Genomic DNA, 17349 nt, shown 5'->3' with positions numbered 1-17349 from the left:
AAATGCACTGTGCAGGGTTGAAATTCAACGTGCAGCGTGTGCTACATTCCATACATCTTTGAAATAGAGTTTTGAATTATGTTTTTATTGCTCAACGTTTAATTTGCGGTAAAACATTTTTTTCAAAATTCCCGAGCTTAACTTCCCATGGAAAGTTTCCGGGAAATTTTCCGCCCCCTTTGCATCCCTACTTGGGAGTATATCTCCAAATGATATCTTCCCAGTTCACGCTGACTCCTGCCTGCCTGCCAAAAACAGTAAACTGTTTATGGATGGTGAGCTCCCACATATGCAGATAGGATATCTCCTGATGCTCATTCTGACAGTGACAGACTGTCAGTGTTTTTGTGTGGGAGAGAGAAAGGGAGAGCTAAGAGAAAGGGGGCCAAAGAGTGCTGTTCTTTTTTTAATGCCATTTGGTTCAACTTTTAGAATAAACTGCGGATCCCATTATGTTGTTATCAGCACTAACATAATGATGTTCTTGGATTTCTTGGGGCATGGGGGAAATAGGTGAGAGGGCAAGAGAGATCAAATCAATAACTATGCAGTTGAAAAACTGCTGTCACTAGACTCAGAACTCTCACAGTCTATCAATCATTTGCATCTGCTGTTCCTCCTAATTAAACTTGGTATATTACTATGCGGAAGAGTGAGTGTGTTTATCAGGATGAACCTGCCCTTTAGCCTAACTCGATGTTTCCACCTCTTTCTTTCTGCTTGGTCTTCTTCTAATCAACAAATTGGGGATGAAGAGGTATAAACAAACACTTTGTGTTTGTATATGTGCACGCATGCACACACACACGTGTGCAGATTGTCAGTCTGTCTGCATGGCATTGCATCGTTCTGGCTGGGCTGAAAGGCTGTTATGATGTAACTGCTAGTAATACCTCCAGACTGATAAAGAGAGAGACAGCTGGAGATTTTGAAGAGAGACAGAGAGGGGTTTGTAAAGGGGAGACAAAGGAGGAGAGAGCAGGAAAAAATGCGAAGAAACCGACCGTAGAGACAAGATACTATGAGAGTTGAAGTTTGTAAAAGAATGTACACACACTCCTCACTGGTTCATAAATCAGCTAATCAGTACCTGTGTACCTGCTTAGAAAATGCTATAACCCAACAGTACCCAGCACAAAATATTCCTTTTTATCCTTTCTCCAAAATTATTCCTAAGAAACTGTTTACAAGGAGAATGAAATGAACTATTCTGTAATATTCCAGTTTAGGAACATGTTGCTGGGCATACTCATGGATACGCCCTTTCTTACTTTATTTTATTATTATATTAACTGTATACCGAGTCAGACATTCCTTCAACCACTTAATTGAAATTATCGCATTCTGACATTTCTCACAAGAAAGAAATATGGGCTTTTCTTTTGGGAATGTATCTCCACCCCAACATTGCAAACTTTTGTCTGGTTATTTTGTGTATAACTCATAGAGCTTACCTTAAACAGGTGAGTCTGTGTGCTGCAAACTGTAACAAAATTCTAAAATAAGACATATCCTGAATTCACTACATTCATGTCCAAGACTACTCGAACAATATCAGTGAATCGGAAAAATGTTACTTTTCGAGATGTCAACTGAATTTGCTGTTTACATCAACCATATATAGTTCTGAACACAACAATTTCTCATTTTAGGAATAATAGTGGAATATTAGTGTGCATGTAAATATACTGAGTGTGAAGGAGGTAATAGAGAGGGACAAGACTTTTATTTGGTCTTTTTCCTTATTCATGATTAAGGTGCTCTGTGAAAATGACTGAGGTAGTTGTGTGCAGCAAGAGAGTGAGCTCACTTCCTGCCTACTTTCACACTACACAACTGACCAATTGCGGCATCTGAGACAATGTCTCAGGTGAGTGGGGCTGTAGGATTATTATTTTCAGAAAGTTACACAAATGGTTGGAAACAGTCCCCTAATTCTGCCATCAGAAATTGATTTTCAGATGCTTTGACATCTGAAATGCCCATTCAGGCTTGGTATTAATATCTGATTGATCTGATCACAAGTGGACAGCTCTAAGTACATGTGTGTATGCACCCAAATGTATCTTCAATGCGTCCTGAGTTCTGATCACTCAGATCACATTCAAAGGTGATCTGATATGCATGTGGCCACACTTCTTTGCTGAGTGAACACAATTGTGTCCTGGGCCACATGATGGACCACCTAGTCAGCTGATGTCCTCTGACATTCATTGTTTCGCAATGAATCAAACTTATTTTTATATTTCTTAGTGCACATACATTTATTTGTGTGTGGCCACTGTCACCACATAATGAGTGACAAAACAAATGTTGAATACATCTAACCTGGTTATATGTTGGTAATACTATGTGTACCTTTGACAGCACAGGTTTTACAAAACTTTTGGATTTTACACATGTTAATAATTTTATCAGTTAAAAGTCTTCTGAGGTACGACTGCTTGCAGTTTAATCTAATTACCTGTGAGAAATGCCTCTGCTCTAAATGCCTGTTATTATCTCTTGTTCTTAGGTGTTCCTACGCCAACAGAGGAGGTTTTGCACCACACACTAAGCATGCTGGTCCATGAGAGGAAGATCTACCCAACAACGGACGGATATTTTATTGTAACCCCACAGACTTACTTTATCACACCGAGCCTAATCCGAACCAGCTCCAAGTGGTACCACTTAGACGAGAGATCCATTGACCGACACCAGCAACATCAGCAGACACAGTGCACCTCACCTCTCTTTGGCACAGTCACCCCATCCCCTTCTGGAGGCGTGCGTGATAAAACACAGACTAAGACTAGCCAAAACCATAGTGCAGGAGTCGGCGCAGGTGGAGATTCCTTTTACAGCAACACTTACCGTGGAGACGACCCTCCAAGCCACCACACCAGCCTACAGTGCCGATTCCCCAAAGACCACCGGGAAGTGTACTCATCCCCACACCCTCCACAAACACCTCCCCAGCAAACAGGAGGCAGCACAGAAAAAAGCCGCAGCACCCTCGGGTTCACCTTCAAGACGGACACTCTAACCAAGCACAGAGGGGGGGGCAATGGGGGAGGTGGAGGAGGAGGAGGAGGAACTGCAGAGATTGAGAAACAAGCCAGTGGAGGAAGTGGCACAGGCAGTCGTAAGTTTGGTCTGAAGCTGTTCCGTCTGAGCTTTAAGAAGGATAAGACCAAGCAGTTTGCCACCTTCTCAGCACAGTTCCCCCCTGATGAGTGGCCACTCCGTGATGAGGAGGTGCCCAGCCAGCTGCCACGTCATGTAGAGATGGAGATTATCCGCAGAATCAACCCTGACCTTACTGTGGAGAATCTTGCGAGGCACACAGCTGTCATGAAGCGTCTTGAAGAAGAGCGTGCTCAAAGAAGTAAAGCCTCATCAGCCAATCAGAGCTCTAGGAGTAGGAGAAGTGGAGGTAGACACAGGAAGCAGTCACAGACCAAATTTAGCCGCTCACATAGTAAAACAAGGGCATTGCATGGTGAGCCAAGTGATGCATCCCACCTAGAGCTGGCTGACAGGGACTATAGAGCCTACTCATCCTCACTGGCTCGGTCACCAAGGGAACACGCTCTGGCCATGGAGCGACAGCGGGCTCGGCTTCACCTTGCACACAGCAACCCCAACATTCTTGACGCCTCTCACCTGCCTGTCACACCGGAATGGGATGTGTCTGGAGAGCTTGCTAAGCGAAGAACGGAAATGCCTTTCCCAGAGCCAAGCCATGGCCCATCAGCCCACCATTCCAAAGTCCACCGCTCACACTCGCACACCCAGGAGAGAAAATCCAGGAATGAAAGGAGTGACAAGGCCAAGGAACGTTCCAGATCCATGGACAATTCCAAGGGACAGCTCGGAGCAGGGTTGATTGCACCACCTGATTATTATGATGACCGGAACCGTTACTATACTGATGATGGTACCCTGCGAGCCAATCAGAGCTCTTCTCACTACTCTCGTTCCACACCCACCTCAGCTAAGCTTGCTGGGGATTCTCTGGGGTTGAATGGTGGTAGGAGCTTAGAGAGGAATAAGAGCAGGGACAACCTTCCAGCATACTCACCGAAACCCCTGCCCACTTCTGTTGCTCCTGATGATTACTTTCAGTGCTCTGGTTCCTCTGATGCTGTTCTCACAACAGCAAATCCACTGGGAACTCTGGGCAAAAGTAGCCATGATGGATTAAAAGTAGGTAACTCTAACAGGAAGACAGACAGACAGACACCCCACCTGACAGAACATAAGGAGGACAAATGGGTGGGACCTAAAGGTGGCAGCCTGCCTCCTATACCTCTCACTAACCCTGACCCACCCCTTCCGAATGGACGACCTCCCCACAGTGCCTCCTTTGGTCAGGAGAAACGTAAAGAGATCTTTAGTAAAGACACTCTCTTCAAACCTCCTCCTGGCCTACATTTGCCTGGCTACAGCTCCCTGAGAAAAACACCTGCCCTTGTCTCTTCTACTCTGTGCTCATCCTGCGATGTACTTGATTCCCAGGAGGCCTTTGATGCGCCCAAACCTTTGGTGGCCACAACATCTGCACCCCCACAGGGGATTGAACCCACGACCAGTACTGCAGAGGCATCATTTGACTATTACAATGTCTCAGATGACGATGAACTTGAGGAGAGTGGGACCAAAAGTCGAGGAGAGGACGAGAAGGCTGGAGGAGGCATTGTTGGGATGGGAGGGGGTGCAGCAGGTACCATGCAGTGGCTCTTGGAGAGAGAGAAGGAGAGGGACCTACAGAGGCGGTTTGAAAGAACCCTCACCTTCCCCAGTGCTAAAGAGAGGCTTCCAGAGTCCAGTCAGAACCAGCAGTCAGCCCACTCTGCTAGACTGGACAGTATGGACTCCAGCTCCATCACAGTTGACAGTGGATTCAATTCTCCACGGTGAGAACTTGTAGATACACACGCACACGCACACACACTTAGAACTGATACAGTAGGTTTTGTACCCTGCACTGAACATGCACATTTATCGCTGTAGTTTTTCATGTATTCATTTGAAGGGATTTCACTGACTGGTTTTGAGCAAAAGTTGGTTAATTTTTGTCACTCTCAGCATTAAATTGTTTTATCTGTTTTAAGGTAAGCTGATGATGTTTAGCCCCAGACAAGACTGCATTGGGTTTTGCAAGAACCAATCATGTCCCGTTCTCTGCAGTAGGGCAAAAAACTTTTAACGGGGAGTAGCTAGATACAATGTAAGCGGACATCTGCCTCAACCAGTTGGGGTGATTGGAGAAAAGTTGGGGAGAGAGAAGAGAGAGAGGCCAGGAACAGTGGTGTAACAGTCATATTTAAGCTCTGTCAGAATTGTGGTTATAGTGAAAATTATACTGCTGATACTTATATATGTAGTTATTAATGATAGCACCAGTAGTAGTAATAATAATAATTGTGTTGACAGTGTTGTGTTCTATGTGAAAAACTGCCTCACATTTTTTATGTATATTAAAAAGGGTCACCCTCACCCCAAGTGGGGATGGTGGGTATGTCTTCCTCAAGCTTATATCCTTATATGTTTTTTTAAGTCTGTCTTGTGTAACTCATCCCCCTTCTGCAGGGAGGACCCCTGATTATCGGACACTGAGAAACAATACCAGCACTGTGCAATATTAATATTCATGTGTGATACTACAGTTTTTTTATTATGTTTAATATCAATACAATATTCCATATTACTTACTCCTATAATCATTACTTACTGCCACTTGAGTTTAGTATTAGTATCTTATCTTTGCCTGTTACATCCTCTTGTACATCCAAAAAATAGGCAGCATTATAGAACATGGAAACCACAAGCAAAAATTGGATAAAGCATTCAATGATGGACATAGTTTTTTCAGTTTTTTTGAGGCTGTAGAAAAGTGTTCCAATCCAGCTTCTCCATAGAAGTTAGGGTTAGGGGTTCTGGACTCCTATTGTCATTTCCCTATGCTTTATTTCCAGCAGAAGGGGAAGCTTTTAGTGCTTTCTTCAGTGTTGTTCAATTTGTCACTGAGTTTCTCTGTCTCTTAACAGAACAAGGGAGAGTCTAGCATCTAACACCTCTTCCATAGTGGAGAGTAACCGTCGTCAGAACCTGGCCTTGAGTCCTGGACACCTCAGCATCACTACTGGCAACGGTCCCCCCTTCTCCTTCCGTAACATCACAGAACCTACCAGCACCCAACCAGAGAAACTCCAGAAGCCCAGCGCCTGCCTTGCATCAATCACCAGCGTCTAGGGACAGAACTAAAGGCTGGGCAGGATGCTGAAATCCAATGGACAAGGGACAGAAAATTTAAGTTCCAACCCAGAGGACTGTTACACCTTAAGACGAACAAATGGATTTAGCCAGTGGCGCTGTGATAGGCCCACTCTGGAACTATAGCTGTTAAAACACACACACTCACACAAATAAACAGGCCACTGGGCAGTCATTGTACAGCCTCTTGTTTACACTGCTGTTATGTTCTTTCACATACATTGGCGTGTGCGTGCGTGTGTGTGTGTGTGTGGGGGGGGGGGGGGTGTGCGCGCACTCTTGTACAGCTATCTTTGTGAGGACCAGTTTGAGTCTAAAACCAATGGAGTGAAGACATTTTGGGAAAGTGAGGACATTTTGGCCGGTCCTCACTTTGTGACCCCCTTTAATGGACTGTTTGGGGGTTAAGACTTGGTTTTTATTGTTAGGGTTAGAATTAGGTTTAGGTTAGGTTAAGGTAACCCTTAGGGTTAGGGTTAGGCATTTAGTTTGAATGGTTGGGGTTAGGGTAAGGGGCTAGGGAATGCATTATGCCATGAGTGTCCTCACTAAAATAGCTGTACAAACGTGTGTATGTGTGTGTGTTATATTTGTATAATCTGTAATCTCAGGTCATGTTTTTTCCACTCCCATTCTAGCTGCTCCAGATCAGTACATCGAACTCTGTGTGTCTAGGTGTACACATTTAAGAGATGCTGCTCTGCTGACCACTGTTACTAATGGTACACACACTGACACTAATCCAACTCTAACATTCTCCACTAAGAGGTACCCTGTAAGATGTAGCAAACAAATTCACATTGAGTGAATCATCCCTCCAAAATGCAAGGTTTTGGTGCTTAGACTTTTAAATTAATAACCTGTCACCAAGGCTTTACCCTCTGTAACATTAATGTGCCGATGCCCATCGGAACTGTGTAAACATTCTTTCCAGTTTTAACTTTAAATCTCCTCTAGCTTTACAGGCAACCTGAGGACCAGCTCCAGGGATAAGATTTTGATTTGAAATGATTTAATATTTTCCACATATCTGGCCCCCCACTTGACTGCTCATTCAACAAATGCAGCTGCATCATGTTTCAGCTTTCTGTTGGTTGCCAGAAATAATCTCTGCCATTCAAGCGAGTGTTCTAATGTTCACTGACAGATGTTTTCTCTACTGTACTATTGTAGCAGGCCAGGTGTGTTTTTAATAAAAAATCCTTTATTGGTTTCTCAGGGGAAATTCCTGTGTTACAGCAGTGCAGAGATGCAATTTAATTAATTCATAGGGTGAATTCGATATTAAATAACTATAGGAATTGTATTAAACAACTATATTCAATATACATTGGAAATCGGATATGGTGATCACAGATATAGTGATGAATCGTTTATATGCATCAAAAAGTTTGTGTTATATCTAGGGCTGTCAAAATTAACACGTTCACACGTGATGATTAATTTGTGGAATTAACGCGATCATTTTTTTAACGCATTAATGCATGCTCAGAATGACCCACTCCATGTACTCATATCCGCCCCCCCTCACTCGCTCAGAGCGACGCATGCAGTGAGATCAGAGCTCAGATCAGTACATGGAGTCACTTAGTGTTTGTTTGATTCGCTCCAGAGTTTATGAGGCTGCATTTAAACATCATGAAAATGACTCGTCAACATTTTGCGCTCAGTACAACACGAGACGTGACGCTCACAGTCAGGACTCAGTGTTAAAATGAGCGGAGCGACACGCAGACATGATCCGACACCATTGATTCATAACCAAACAAATGACCGTACGTTTGTCAACTATGAACGTGAACGAGTTCAATTTTATCTGCATGAACTGAACTTGGAACTCGTTCTTTTTAAGTGTGAACTGGCTCAACACTGCTTCTACAGATGGGCTCAGATTCAGATTTCACATTCACATTTAATTGTGTAAAGGTTTGGTTGTTTGTTTGATTTAAAAAAGAAAACGTTTTATTCAACCATCCTATATTTGCTAAAAAAAAAGAGGAAAGGCTAAGATGCCCCAATTGTTTAGGATAAAGGTTATGTTTGAGTGTGATTTAAAAAAAAAAAAGTTTGCTCAGAGGCATAGCAAAGAGACTATAAATGTATATATCCGCTTTCTGTCATTTATCTTTCCGTTCCAACAACAATATACATAGAAAATGGGGATTTTGGGGGGAATTTAGAAATGGTGATTAATCGTGATTAATCAAAGCTACCCTGTGATTAATCTGATTAAAAATTGTAATCGTTTGACAGCCCTAGTTATATCTAATGACTCGCGGGCCGCGACTTTAGTTCACACAATTAACTTTATTGTGATGCACATAACTCCGACAGCTCTCTCAGAACAACAAACCCTTTCTGTCGTAAAACTGTTGTGCATACTGCAGTAACTACAGCCAAGACTGGTGTGGCTCATACACAACATTCCACCTGGGGAGCTGCCAGTAGTGGAGTGTGGTGTTGCCCGGTAGTGCAGTAGGGATGTGGAGCAGGGCGGCTAAGAAAGGAAGAACATTCACCAGGTGTGCTCTGACCCCGTTTTTTAGTGTCTGGTGAACCTCTCTCCCCCCTCGTTTGCCTCTGGGTGGTATAAGGCTGTGCGGATGTGGTTAATGCCCCGGTCTTTGGCAAATGTTGCAAACTCGGGTGAGACAAATTGCGGGCCGTTATCTGTAGTCATGGTGTCGGGCTGCCCCACCGAGCGAAAAGAGAGGCGAGGAAGTCAGTGACCACCCGAGTTGTAACAGACCCCGTGGCGACCATCTCTGGCCACTTGTACGACACCAATGTAGGTCGTAGGCTACAATGAGGAAGCGCTGATGCTGTGGAACCCCTTTGAGCTCACAGCAGATGTCCACCTGGATGTGTTCCCAAGGTGTGGGTGGCCACCGCAGAGGCTGCAGAGGTGGCGGTGGCGTCGGGCCAGTCTTCCCACTGACGAGGCAGGCTGTGCAGTTTTTTTACCATCGTCTCTCCATCGCTGTTGATATCTAGCCACCACACCAAGTCCCTGCAGCGTTGCTTCACCTTCACAATGCTTAGGTGACCTTCATGTGCCATAGACAGGATAGGGATAGGTTGTGTTGTTGGAGCCTCTCTGACCAGTGGTCGATCCTCAGTGGTTTGTGCCCCGACCCAGTTGTAGCAAGCAGGGCTGTGTGGGCCTGGTGGTCGGTCCACAGTGTAAAGTGTCCTCCATACACGTACATGTGCCACCACTCACACGCCCAGACACAGGCCAGCGCCTCCCGCTCCCCCACTGAGTACTTTTGTTTAGCTGAGGTGAGGGACCGAGAGGCGAACGCCACAGGGCGCTGGAGTTGGGACAGCACAGCACCGATCACAGTATTTGAGGCATCACAGGTCAGGATCGTGGGGCTCTCCAGGTCAAAGTGTGCAAGCACAGGTGGCGAGGTGAGCTGTGCCTTGAGTTGGCGAACAGCGGCAGAGTAGGCAGGAATCCATGTCCAAATGGCGTCCCTTTTCAGGAGCTCTTGCACCGGGGCGGTGGTTGTGGAGTATTGGGGAAGGAAGCGCAGGTAGTAGGCTGTCTTCCCCAAGAATGATGCCAGCTGGGCTGGGCAAGACAGTTAAGATAAGAGTGAAGTGGGCTGAGGCTGTCAGCGGTCAGGCGAAACCCCACAAACGATGCACAGCAAAGACACTTTACACTGTTCAGTGTGAGGTTGTGGTTGGCGAGGACATTGAGTACGCTAGTGAGGCGCTCATCATGGATGGCCGGTGTCGCACCATGTACCACTATGTTATCCAGGTAGATGACTACTCCTGGAATGCCAGCAAAGATGGTGGCCATGATTTTCTGAAAGCAGCTGGGGGCGGAGCTGAGGCCAAAAGGCATAACGAAAAACCCCAACGTGGGACACAAATGGTTGCGGCTGCTAGGATGCAGAGGCACCTGCAGGTAGCCCTGGCGAAGGTCGAGTTTAAGAACGTGGAGGACCCGTAGAACTTGGCAGTCAGTTGTGGTTGTCAATGGTCGTTGGTGTTGGCGGGCCAGGTGGATGTGAATGTGCCGTTGAGCTGGCCATCACTAGCATCCGTTAATCCGATGGCCGCTATGAATGTTTCAAACGTTTCATGCCAGAGAGTCCATGGAACCGGCGCCTCGCTAGGCAGAGCCAGGAACGGAGAAAGAGGCGGGAACGGAAACTCAATCGTCGTCGCCAATGTTATGTCTAATGACTCGCAGACTTCAGTTCGAACATTTAACTTTATTGTGACACACATAACATCGTCAGCTCTCTCAGAACAACAACAAACCCTTTCCGGCCGCCTGTCGTAAAACTGTCATGCATACTGCAGTAACTACAGCCACAACTGGTGTGGCTCATACACAACAGCTTGGACCTTAAAAAGTTATTTTTTACAGTTTTTTTGCGGCTCTATCAATTATTTACTGCTCCTCTCTGTCTCTCTATCATTCGTGCTCCGCAATGCCAACGGAAAGGACCCCGCCATCTCCTCCAGCTCTCTATACGTTGTCTAAGTTCACAAATTTCGTTGTTTTTACCCAGTGTGAGTTTACATGTATGCTATCCCACTGTGTGTGGTTGTGTGTGTGTGTGTGTGTGTGTGTGAGAGAGAGAGAGAGGCTGAATTAATAAATCATGCGCACAGCTGTGAAGAAAGATTTTACTCATTTAAGGACAGTGTTGATCACCACAAATGGCGGCCATTTCAAACAGATCAACGTTTAAACTGTAGCGGGTCTGTGACGTCAGCTGAGTCAATAGCCTAATTTACTAACTAACTACTAAATGTTCTTACTCTCCGCAGAAAATAAGTGCTTGCGCAAAATCGCCGCCGGATCATGACACGTGCGCAGCAGCCGATTTTGTTCTCACCACCATGCGTATATTTGTGAATCTGAATTTTCTAAATTGACAGGCGCGTGTCCGCTCTCTGCAATTAGCATACTGCCACGCCTCTATTTCTCCATATAAGGACATCCGTTTATCATGAAGAGAGCGGTGTGCTGAACAGTTGAAGTTAGAAGAGACGGCCCCAAAAGGTAAAAAAACACAAGTGTCACACAACAGCAGAAATTGAAGGCGTCGGAGGTGGATGACACAAAATACACACTGGGCTGCAATAACTGAGGCAATGAATGCTGTGTCTGGCCCATTGCTGAGCACTAGAGCTGTGGACGATGAATCGCGACACGGACGTGGACTCCGCTGCTTCAGAATCAGGGCAGACGCTCATTAAAGTTGCAGTGTGTAGAATTTAGTGACATAAAGTGGTAAAGTTGCATGTTGCAGCTGAATACCCCTCACCTCATCCTCCTCTTCCAAACATGAAAAAGAACCTGTGGTAACCTTCAGTTTTCATAAAAACTCAAAGAGTGTTTAGTTTGTCCAGTCTGGGCTACTACAACAAACATGGCGGCCTCCATGAAGAGGACCCCCCCCCCCCCCCGATGTAAATATATAGTATTTCAATATAAAGGGCCCATTCTAGGGTAAATAAAACAACAATTTGTATAATTTAGATGAAACATACTCATGAAAACATCACTAGGATTATTTCTGTCAATAGTTCCCTTTCACCTAGATCAGAGGTCACTAACAGGCGGACCGCGGTCCGGGTCCGGACCCAGAAGCCGTCCCGTATGGACCCGGACCTACAGCCAAAACAGAAGGTTATGATTTAAAACCTGACAGGGCGCTTCTATTTGTAACCGGCGCAGCTTTTGTAGTCTTTATGGTAGTGGTTTAGCGGATGAGGAAACGCACAGACCAATTGCATGCGAGTTAAGCCATCCCACGAGATACTACTCAGCCAATCAAGTCTGTGCATTCCAGGCAATAAACATTGCGACTCTACAGTGCAGACAGATGAGAGAGTTAGAGGCAAGTTACACATGAAAAGAAGGTAGAAAGAAAAAGAAAGATAGCGATACAGGTAGAGAAAACAAAAGGGAGAGATACAGAGGAGTGAGACGGAGAAAGGGAGAGAAACAGGAGTGAGACAGAGAAAGGGAGAGAAACAGAGGAGTGAGATGGAGAAAGTTGAGATACAGAGGAGTGAGACGGAGAAAGTTGAGATACAGAGGAGTGAGACGGAGAAAGTTGAGAAACAGGAGTGAGACGGAGAAAGGGAGAGAAACAGAGGAGTGAGACGGAGAAAGGGAGAGATACAGAGGAGTGAGACGGAGAAAGGGAGAGAAACAGAGGAGTGAGACGGAGAAAGGGAGAGAAACAGGAGTGAGATGGAGAAAGTTGAGAAACAGAGGAGTGAGACGGAGAAAGGGAGAGATACAGACGACTGAGCCGGAGAAAGTTGAGAAACAGAGGAGTGAGACGGAGAAAGGGAGAGAAACAGAGGAGTGAGCCGGAGAAAGTTGAGAAACAGAGGAGTGAGCCGGAGAAAGTTGAGAAACAGAGGAGTGAGACGGAGAAAGGGAGAGAAACAGAGGAGTGAGACGGAGAAAGGGAGAGAAACAGAGGAGTGAGACGGAGAAAGTTGAGAAACAGAGGAGTGAGACGGAGAAAGGGAGAGATACAGACGACTGAGCCGGAGAAAGTTGAGAAACAGAGGAGTGAGACGGAGAAAGGGAGAGAAACAGAGGAGTGAGCCGGAGAAAGTTGAGAAACAGAGGAGTGAGCCGGAGAAAGTTGAGAAACAGAGGAGTGAGACGGAGAAAGGGAGAGAAACAGAGGAGTGAGACGGAGAAAGGGAGAGAAACAGAGGAGTGAGCCGGAGAAAGTTGAGAAACAGAGGAGTGAGACGGAGAAAGGGAGAGAAACAGGAGTGAGATGGAGAAAGGGAGAGAAACAGGAGTGAGATGGAGAAAGGGAGAGAAACAGGAGTGAGATGGAGAAAGGGAGAGAAACAGACGACTGTGCCGGAGAAAGTTGAGAAACAGGAGTGAGACGGAGAAAGGGAGAGAAACAGACGAACAAAGTGGGGGAGTGGGATATAAGAGGGGAAGAATGTGATTCTAAAACTGTTCAATTGTTAAGATGTGTTGAGATTTATTATCTGTAAAATTGGTTGAGACTTTTGAGTCAAGATGTGAAACAGAAAAAGGGAAATTCAAGCTTTTGCTCCCTTTATTTTTCTGAAGTTAAGCCCTTTATTTGAACATGCACAATTTTCACATTTTATTTATTTTCTCTTATTTTGAAATGCAGCCTTACTTTTATTTAGTTAATGAGGGAACATTATACATATCTGCAATCATACATATATGTTCAGTTCTATGTTATGTGACAATAAATATTGTCAAAAAGTTTTTGAATCGTACTGAATTCATTTGATTTGACAGTCAGGTATTTAGTACATGCAGATGTTGATACAACTACTAGGCTACTTACATATATATCACACTAAATAGTTAGACATTATGATCTTCCGGACCTTTGCTTCAAGAAATTTTCTCTAACTGGACCTCTTTAAATTTTAGTTAAATACCCCTGTTATAGAGGATGTGTGTAAGTCTTGAAGTGTCTTATACATGGTAATTGGAGCCATGTGTAGGTCTTTTTCAGTCTTATCTTTCTTGCGTCTTTGTTGAGCTTTGATGTTTTCTTCAGCATGCAGAGCATGTCGTCCAACTTCATTCAGTTTTGCTTCAGACCAGGCAAAGCAGCTGTGTCTGACAGCCTATGCTATTTCAGGACAGAGGCCATTGAAGTTGTTTCGCAGGTGGGCCTCCCAGGCAAAGACTTCCTCGCCCATGGGGTCAGGGCGCACAAGCCTGCTGTGGGTTGTGAAGATGTCAACAAGATGAGCATAATATTCTTGGACTGATTCATCTTTTTGTTTACATGCTGTGATTTTGACAGTGTCTATTCATGGAGGAAAATTCAATTTAATGGCATCACACAGAGCTTTGATGGCTTCTCTGTATCTGTTGTTGGTGGCTTCTTTGATGTCAGCTTCTGTCCAAGGACGGAAAACCATCATCGCACCATCTTGTCCGGCCACCTCAAACATTGGCAGGGTTGGTGTGGCGGTGTCAGCGTAACAAGTGGATGTAGGCTGAACTGCAGTCTGTGCTTTGGCTCTGTGTGTTAAAGGGGGTCCACTACTGCTGCCTGATGTGTCATTCGTGGAGTCTGGTTGATGGGCGCTTGCTGGTGGAATGTAGGACAGAGGGGAACCGGCTGGGGCTGAAGCCACTTCAGGTCTGTGAAGAGGGGATCATAGTCCACTCTGACACACTGAGGCACTGTAGGATACAAATAAGACTTTTTCTGAGCAGATGTATCTGTACGTTTACATTCATTCTTCATTTGTTCACGTTTATTCATCTCATCATCTTTTTGCGAAACATACGGCATTTGTTTTGCATTCTTTTTCTTTCACTACATTCTGATAAATTTTTCCACACGCTCAGTGCTTTCAGATGTGTCTCAATCTCCCCCATTAACTTTCTCTTTTTACTTTCCAGATCCATTTTCTCTTCCAACCTTATTAATTGCCTCGGACTAAATGTTCCCCCTCTGGGGAATCCGTACTCCTTTATCCATATTGGTAAAGGTCCCGTCGCAACATCAGCATATTTAGTCTGCATTATTTTCACATTTTGAGCCTCAAAATCGGGCAAATTATCCAGATTCATTTTAGTTCCTTTGTTTCCCATCTCGTATCAGAGACTGATACGAGATGGGAAACATCTCGTATCAGGGGTAGGCATTGTTGTGTGTGAGTGCATTCAATTTCCTGTAGTCGACACAGAACCTCCAGCTTCCATCCTTCTTCCTTCCAAGCACAATTGAGACTGCCCACTGGCTCACGCTCTCCCTCTCCACACCACTGTCCAGTATGTTCTGCCGCCTGGTTTGTAGTTCAGCATGTAGGGACAGGTTGGTACCTTTCCCGGCTTGCGGGCACTGAACCAGTTGGTATGATGCTTCACAAAACCAGTGCAGTCAAAAAACCTCATCGTTGCTTGAAAATACCTTTGTCCATCTCTTCAACAGGTTGGTCATTTTCCCCTGCTGGTCAGGGGTCAGTCCATCTCCCTGCAACGACAACACAGGATGTGACTTGATATCATGGCCTCCCTCTGTTACCACCACTCGCTTTACCGCCACCTCCACCACGTCCAATGCCACACTGCACTTCCACGTCTGTTCTGTTGAAGACTGAAAGGGAAGCAGCCTCAGATGGTGGTACACAGGGAGTGGGTAAAAAACACACACAAACCAGATAAGAAAATTCTATAAAGCACTTTGAGTGGTCATCAAGACTAGAAAAGCGCTACATAAATACAGACCATTTACCATAAGTGATTTCACTTTTTGAATATGGTACCAAATTTGGAAATGAGTTTCTGCATGGCGTATTTGAGATGAAGTTAAACTGGCACTGAGTAAATGGTAAATGGTCTGTATTTATGTAGTGCTTTTCTAGTCTTGATGACCACTCAAAGTGCTTTACAGAACAGTTTTACATTCACCCATTCATACACAGATTCATACAGTGCATCTATGGCCAGCACTTTTTTTTTTTCTAGGGGGCAATTCTGGGTTCAGTATCTTGCAGATGGGGAAGACTGGGATCAAACCGCCGACCTTCTGTTTAGAAGACGACCGCTCTACCCCCTCAGGGGTTTCTTTGAAATTCTGTTTTTGCAATATACATAGACAAAATATTGAATTCAATATCGAATTATGAGGCACTGTACTGTACTGCCCCTTTTATGTTACACGTTGCTCTGTAATGTGTTATTGTAAGTTTTTGTACGTTTCGTAGCTGTTTTTGTCATTGGTGCAGTTGTTGTGTGTCTGAGAGATTATGCTTCATGGTTGAAGTGAGTTTTGAAGTGAGTGTTCTGTTAACAGGTTGAGCCAATGGTTAACTGATAATTTTGTTCTATCTTTCCAGTTAAGCAGTATGGTTTTCTTGGCCACAGTTAATGCTATTAGAATGAAGGTTTGAAGATTTTGTGGGATTGGAAGAGAGGAGAGATCTCCTAACAGAGAGATGGATGGGGAGGGGGGGAATCTGATCCACGACCAAAACTGGTGTACAGAGCCAAGAAGCATGGAAGTGGATGTCTATTGCAGTGGGACCTTGTGTGCAGCCCATATAGTGCATTTTATCAGTGGTGTTGTGTGCTCTGTGTAGGATCTTGTATTGAATGTGTTGAATTTTTGAGCTAAGTGACATGGAGAATGTGCTTTTACATTTAATTTGACAGTCAATGTTTGATTGATTTATGTTTAAGTCTGATGTCCATTTGTCTATTGGTAATGAAACAGTGTTGTGATTGTGAGAGAAGAGTTTGTATATCTGAGATTCATTCATTCATTAACTCCATTCATCTTGTTGAAGTGAATGGAGTTTTGGTAATAGGTGATGGGTGGAGTTGTCGAAATTATGAACATCAATTTTCTTTTTTATGGTTTTTTTCAATTGTAAGTACTGGTAGTTACAGTGGTGGGGTAGGTTATAAGTTTGTTTGAGAAGGTCAAAGGTCATGAGAGAGCTGTCATTGAAGAGGTGGCCCAGGCTGGTTACTACTCTCTGATTCCATGTAGGGAGGTTAATGGTTTTTTGCTGATTTTAAACATGGGGTTATGTCCATCCCATTTTACCACAAGTTGATATGGTTCCTTGGGGTCTTAATGAAATGTCTGTAACATACTTTGGTCAAAATACCACAAGGATCATATAAAACAGCACCCTTTTTACCCTGTCTAAAACAGCCCTCCACAGAGTGACCTGTTTTGAGTGCCTGTTCCTTTAAATGCTAATGAGCCAGCTCCCCCCTCCCCCTATGATTTTAAATGATATAAATTACATATTTTATATGATATAAATTATCAAATATGCATCCCATACTTTGTATTCCCCTTCTGTTGTCCTGGAGTTTTAATTTTCCCAATCACATAATTAAATGTCCCCCTCTGCCCATCCACTACAAGCTCACAAGCAGATAGACAGAGAGAGAAAGAGAGGGGTGGGGGGGGGCTATGAAGACCATCATTTACCCCCGAACCCCGACATTCAACGGGTACAACAACAAGCGGAGAAAGCAGAATCGCGGGCTGACCTTATATATACAGTCTATGGGGCTGACCAGCGGAGAAATGCTCGTCCCGTGTGAACAGC

General features: G+C 44.6%; 1 protein-coding gene across 4 annotated transcripts in view; it reads left to right on the top strand.

Annotated features, from left to right (window-relative positions):
- The window catches only part of LOC117769674 (storkhead-box protein 2-like), a 91421-nt gene extending 84174 nt beyond the window's left edge, over positions 1–7247 (top strand). For all 4 annotated transcript variants that reach the window (XM_034598747.1, XM_034598746.1, XM_034598745.1 and 1 more), the window contains 2 exons: positions 2516–4901; positions 6036–7247. In XM_034598747.1, the coding sequence (XP_034454638.1) occupies positions 2516–4901; positions 6036–6240 (2591 nt within the window). In that variant the 3' untranslated portion in view covers positions 6241–7247. The remainder of the gene's footprint in view (positions 1–2515; positions 4902–6035) is intronic.
- Positions 7248–17349: the final 10102 nt, after the last annotated feature.

This window comes from Hippoglossus hippoglossus, chromosome 10 (genome assembly GCF_009819705.1).
Source record: "Hippoglossus hippoglossus isolate fHipHip1 chromosome 10, fHipHip1.pri, whole genome shotgun sequence".
NCBI lineage: Eukaryota > Metazoa > Chordata > Actinopteri > Pleuronectiformes > Pleuronectidae > Hippoglossus > Hippoglossus hippoglossus.
Note: the sequence above shows the minus strand (reverse complement) of the source record. Positions and strands in the feature narration are given on the sequence as shown.